Raw genomic sequence first — 8254 nt, 5'->3', positions numbered from 1 at the left:
GAGAGAGACAGAGAGAGAGAGACAGAGAGAGAGAGATGAGGATGGAAGGAGAGAGACAGAGAGAGAGAGAGACAGAGAGACAGACAGACAGACAGAGAGTGTGTACCTGTACGGCCTGTGAGAGTGTGTGTTCTCTCTCTCTCTCTTCTCCACAATGTGTGTCCATGCGTAACCCCAGTGTGTGTAGCTGGTCAGACTGTTGTCTCAGGAGACCCTGAGCCGTGCTCCTCTCTCTGTAAGGCCCTGTCTCAACTCCTCACACACACTGCCAAACCGCTCTGCCGGCACCTACACACAGAGACACACAGTTAGCATCACACAGAGTTAAACTGAGACACACACACACACACACTGCCAAACCGGTCTGCCGGCACCTACACACAGAGACACACAGTTAGCATCACACAGAGTTAAACTGAGACACACACACACACACACACTGCCAAACCGCTCTGCCGGCACCTACACACAGAGACACATAGTTAGCATCACACAGAGTTAAACTTAGACACACACACACACACACACAGAGTTAAACTGAGACACACACACACCACACAGCCAAACCGCTCTGCCGGCACCTACACACAGAGACACACAGTTAGCATCACACAGAGGTTAAACTTAGACACACCACACATAGTTAGACATAGCACCACACACACACACACACACACACACACACACAACACACACACACACACACACACACACACACCACACACACACACACACACACACACACACACACACCACACACATAGTTAGGACAGACACACACACACACACATAGTTAGACATAGACACACACACACATAGTTAGACCACACACACACACACACATAGTTAGACATAGACACACACACACACACATAGTTAGGACATAGACACACACACACACACACACACACACACATAGTTAGACATAGACACACACACACACATAGTTATACATAGGACACACACAACACATAGTTATACATAGACACACACACACACACATAGTTAGACATAGACACCACACACACACATAGTTATACATAGACACACACACACACACATAGTTATACATAGACACACACACACACAGTTAGACACACACACACACACACAGTTAGACACAAACACACACACACACACACACACACACATAGTTAGACATAGATACACACACACACACACACACATAGTTATACATAGACACACACACACATAGTTATACATAGACACACACACACACACACACACATAGTTAGACATAGACACACACACACACACACAGTTAGACAGACACACACACACACACACATAGTTAGACATAGACACACACACACACATAGTTAGACATAGACACACACACACACACATAGTTAGACACACACACACACACACACATAGTTAGACATAGACACACACACACACACACACATAGTTAGACATAGACACACATACACACATAGTTAGACATAGACACACACACACACATAGTTAGACATAGACACACACACACACATAGTTAGACACACACACACACACACACACATAGTTAGACATAGACACACACACACACACACACACACACATAGTTAGACATAGACACACACACACACATAGTTAGACATAGACACACACACACACACATAGTTAGACACACACACACACACACACACATAGTTAGACATAGACACACACACAACACACACACATAGTTAGACATAGACACACATACACACATAGTTAGACATAGACACACACACACACACACACACACCACACACACACATAGTTAGACACCACACACACAGGCATAGTTATACATAGACACACACACATAGTTAGACACACACACACACACACACATAGTTAGACACACACACACACACACATAGTTAGACACACACACACACATAGTTAGACACACACACCACACACACCATAGTTAGACACACACACACAGGCATAGTTATACATAGACACACACACATAGTTATACATAGACACACACACACACACATAGTTAGACACACACACACACACACACATAGTTAGACATAGACACACACACAACACACACATAGTTAGACATAGACACACACACACACATAGTTATACATAGACACACACACACACACACACACACACACACACAGTTAGACACACACACACACACAGTTAGACACACACACACACACAGTTAGACACAAACACACACACACACACACACACACACACACACACACACATAGTTAGACATAGATACACACACACACATAGTTAGACATAGACACACACACACACACACACACACACACACACACAGTTAGACACACACACACACAGTTAGACACACACACACAGTTAGACACAAACACACACACACACACACACACACACACACACACCACACACACATAGTTAGACATAGATACACACACACACATAGTTAGACATAGACACACACACACACACACACACAGTTAGACACACACACACACAGTTAGACACACACACACAGTTAGACACAAACACACACACACACACACACACACACACACACACACACACACACACACACACACATAGTTAGACATAGACACACACACACACACACATAGTTAGACATAGACACACACACATAGTTAGACATAGACACACACACACACACATAGTTAGACACACACACACACACATAGTTAGACAGACACACACACACACACACACACACACAGTTAGACACAAACACACACACACAGTTAGACACAAACACACACACACAGACACAGACACACACACACACACACACACACACACACACATAGTTAGACATAGACACACACACAGGCATAGTTATACATAGACACACACACACATAGTTAGACATAGACACACACACACACACACACACACACATAGTTATACATAGACACACACACACACATAGTTAGACATAGACACACACACACACACACATAGTTAGACATAGACACACACACACACAGTTAGACATAGACACACACACATAGTTAGACATAGACACACACACATAGTTAGACACACACACACACACACACACACACATAGTTAGACATAGACACACACACACACACATAGTTAGACATAGACACACACACACACACATAGTTAGACATAGACACACACACACACACAACACATAGTTAGACATAGACACACACACACACACATAGTTATACACACACACACACACACACACACACACAGTTAGACACAAACACACACACACAGACACAGACCCAACACACACACACACACACACATAGTTAGACATAGACACACACACACACACATAGTTAGACATAGACACACACACACACACACACACACACACACACACAGTTAGACACAAACACACACACACAGTTAGACACAAACACACACACACAGACACAGACACACACACACACACACACATAGTTAGACATAGACACACACACATAGTTAGACATAGACACACACACACACACACACACACAGGCATAGTTAGACACACACACACACACACATAGTTAGACATAGACACACACACACACATAGTTAGACATAGACACACACACACACACACATAGTTAGACATAGACACACACACACACACACACACATAGTTAGACATAGACACACACACACACACACACATAGTTAGACACACACACACAGGCATAGTTAGACACACACACACACACACAGGCATAGTTAGACACACACACACACACAGGCATAGTTAGACACACACACACACAGGCATAGTTAGACACACACACACACACACACAGGCATAGTTAGACACACACACACACACAGGCATAGTTAGACATAGACACACACACACATTAGTTAGACACACACACACACACACATAGTTAGACACACACACACACACACATAGTTAGACATAGACACACACACACACATAGTTAGACACACACACACACAGGCATAGTTAGACATAGACACACATACACACACATAGTTAGACACACACACACACACACATAGTTAGACATAGACACACACACATAGTTAGACACACACACACACACACACACATAGTTAGACATAGACACACACACATAGTTAGACACACACACACACACACATAGTTAGACATAGACACACACACACAGGCATAGTTAGACACACACACACACACAGGCATAGTTAGACACACACACAACACACACATAGTTAGACACACACACACACACACACATAGTTAGACACACACACACACACACACACACATAGTTAGACACACACACACACACATAGTTAGACACACACACACAGGCATAGTTATACATAGACACACACACATAGTTAGACACACACACACACACATAGTTAGACATAGACACACACACACACACACATAGTTAGACACACACACACACACACACACACACAGTTAGACATAGACACACACACACACACACACACATAGTTAGACACACACACACACACACATAGTTAGACATAGACACACACACACACATAGTTCGACATAGACACACACACACACACATAGTTAGACATAGACACACACACACACATAGTTAGACATAGACACACACACACACACACATAGTTAGACATAGACACACACACACACATAGTTAGACACACACACACAGGCATAGTTAGACACACACAACACACACACAGGCATAGTTAGACACACACACACACACAGGCATAGTTAGACACACACACACACAGGCATAGTTAGACACACACACACACACACATAGTTAGACATAGACACACACACACACATAGTTAGACATAGACACACACACACACACACATAGTTAGACATAGACACACATACACACATAGTTAGACATAGACACACACACACACACACATAGTTAGACATAGACACACACACACACACACACATAGTTAGACACACACACACAGGCATAGTTAGACACACACACACACACACAGGCATAGTTAGACACACACACACACACAGGCATAGTTAGACACACACACACACAGGCATAGTTAGACACACACACACACACACAGGCATAGTTAGACACACACACACACACACACAGGCATAGTTAGACATAGACACACACACACATAGTTAGACACACACACACACACACATAGTTAGACACACACACACACACATAGTTAGACATAGACACACACACACACATAGTTAGACACACACACACACAGGCATAGTTAGACATAGACACACATACACACACATAGTTAGACACACACACACACACACATAGTTAGACATAGACACACACACATAGTTAGACACACACACACACACACACACACATAGTTAGACATAGACACACACACATAGTTAGACACACACACACACACACATAGTTAGACATAGACACACACACACAGGCATAGTTAGACACACACACACACACAGGCATAGTTAGACACACACACACACACACATAGTTAGACACACACACACACACACACATAGTTAGACACACACACACACACATAGTTAGACACACACACACACACATAGTTAGACACACACACACAGGCATAGTTATACATAGACACACACACATAGTTAGACACACACACACACACACATAGTTAGACATAGACACACACACACACACACACATAGTTAGACACACACACACACACACACACACACACACAGTTAGACATAGACACACACACACACACACATAGTTAGACACACACACACACACACATAGTTAGACATAGACACACACACACACATAGTTCGACATAGACACACACACACACACATAGTTAGACATAGACACACACACACACACACATAGTTAGACACACACACACACACACATAGTTAGACATAGACACACACACACACACACACACATAGTTAGACAAACACACACACACAGACACAGACACACACACACACACACAGTTAGACATAGACACACACACACACATAGTTAGACATAGACACACACACACATAGTTAGACATAGACACACACACACATAGTTAGACACACACACACACACACACACACACACAGTTAGACACAAACACACACACACAGACACAGACACACACACACACACACAGTTAGACATAGACACACACACACACATAGTTAGACATAGACACACACACACATAGTTAGACATAGACACACACAACACATAGTTAGACACACACACACACACATAGTTAGACATAGACACACACACACAACACACATAGTTAGACATAGACACACACACACATAGTTAGACACACACACACACACACACACATAGTTAGACACACACACACACACACACACACACACACACACAGTTAGACATAGACACACACACACACATAGTTAGACATAGACACACACACACACACACACACACACACATAGTTAGACACACACACACACACACACACACACACACATAGTTAGACATAGACACACACACACATAGTTAGACATAGACACACACACACATAGTTAGACACACACACACACACACATAGTTAGACATAGACACACACACACACACACACATAGTTAGACATAGACACACACACACATAGTTAGACACACACACACAGGCATAGTTAGACACACACACACACACACACACAGGCATAGTTAGACACACACACACACACACACAGGCATAGTTAGACACACACACACAACACACACATAGTTAGACACACACACACACACACACATAGTTAGACACACACCACACACATAGTTAGACACACACACACACCACACACATAGTTAGACACACACACACACACACACACACACACATAGTTAGACATAGACACACACACACATAGTTAGACACACACACACAGGCAATAGTTAGACACACACACACACAGGCATAGTTAGACACACACACACACACACACAGGCATAGTTAGACACACACACACACACACACACATAGTTAGACACACACACACACACACACATAGTTAGACACACACACACACATAGTTAGACACACACACACACACACACACATAGTTAGACACACACACACACACATAGTTAGACATAGACACACACACACAGGCATAGTTATACATAGACACACACACACACACACACATAGTTATACATAGACACACACACACACACACACACACACACACATAGTTATACATAGACACACACACACATAGTTATACATAGACACACACACACATAGTTAGACATAGACACACACACACACACATAGTTAGACATAGACACACACACACATAGTTAGACAGACACACACACACACACACACACACACACACACACACACACATAGTTAGACATAGACATAGACACACACACACACATAGTTATACATAGACACACACACACACATAGTTATACATAGACACACACACACACACACAGTTAGACACACACACACACAGTTAGACACAAACACACACACACACACACACATAGTTAGACATAGACACACACACATAGTTAGACATAGACACACACACACATAGTTAGACATAGACACACACACACACATAGTTAGACACACACACACACAGTTAGACACAAACACACACACACACACACACATAGTTAGACATAGACACACACACACACATAGTTAGACACACACACACACAGTTAGACATAGACACACAAACACACACACATAGTTAGACATAGACACACACACACACACACACATAGTTAGACATAGACACACACACACACACACATAGTTAGACATAGACACACACACACATAGTTAGACATAGACACACACACACATAGTTAGACATAGACACACACACACACACACACACACATAGTTAGACAGACACACACACACACATAGTTAGACATAGACACACACACACACATAGTTAGACATTGACACACACACACACATAGTTAGACATAGACACACACACACACATAGTTAGACATAGACACACACACACACACACACACACATAGTTAGACAGACACACACACACACATAGTTAGACATAGACACACACACACACACACAGACAGACACACACACACACATAGTTAGACATAGACACACACACACACACACACACACATAGTTAGACAGAGACACACACACACATAGTTAGACACACACACACACACACACATAGTTAGACACACACACACACACACACAACACACACACATAGTTAGACACACACACACACACACAGGCATAGT

At 42.7% G+C, this 8254-nt stretch overlaps 1 protein-coding gene across 1 annotated transcript in view; it reads right to left on the bottom strand.

Annotated features, from left to right (window-relative positions):
• The window catches only part of ccdc171 (coiled-coil domain containing 171), a 75242-nt gene that overhangs the window by 17859 nt on the left and 49129 nt on the right, over nt 1-8254 (bottom strand). Inside the window, 3 exon segments of the mRNA XM_031793053.1 lie at nt 107-252; nt 441-462; nt 555-581. Of these exon segments, the coding sequence (XP_031648913.1) occupies nt 107-252; nt 441-462; nt 555-581 (195 nt within the window).

This window comes from Oncorhynchus kisutch, linkage group LG16 (genome assembly GCF_002021735.2).
Source record: "Oncorhynchus kisutch isolate 150728-3 linkage group LG16, Okis_V2, whole genome shotgun sequence".
Lineage (NCBI taxonomy): Eukaryota > Metazoa > Chordata > Actinopteri > Salmoniformes > Salmonidae > Oncorhynchus > Oncorhynchus kisutch.
Note: the sequence above shows the minus strand (reverse complement) of the source record. Positions and strands in the feature narration are given on the sequence as shown.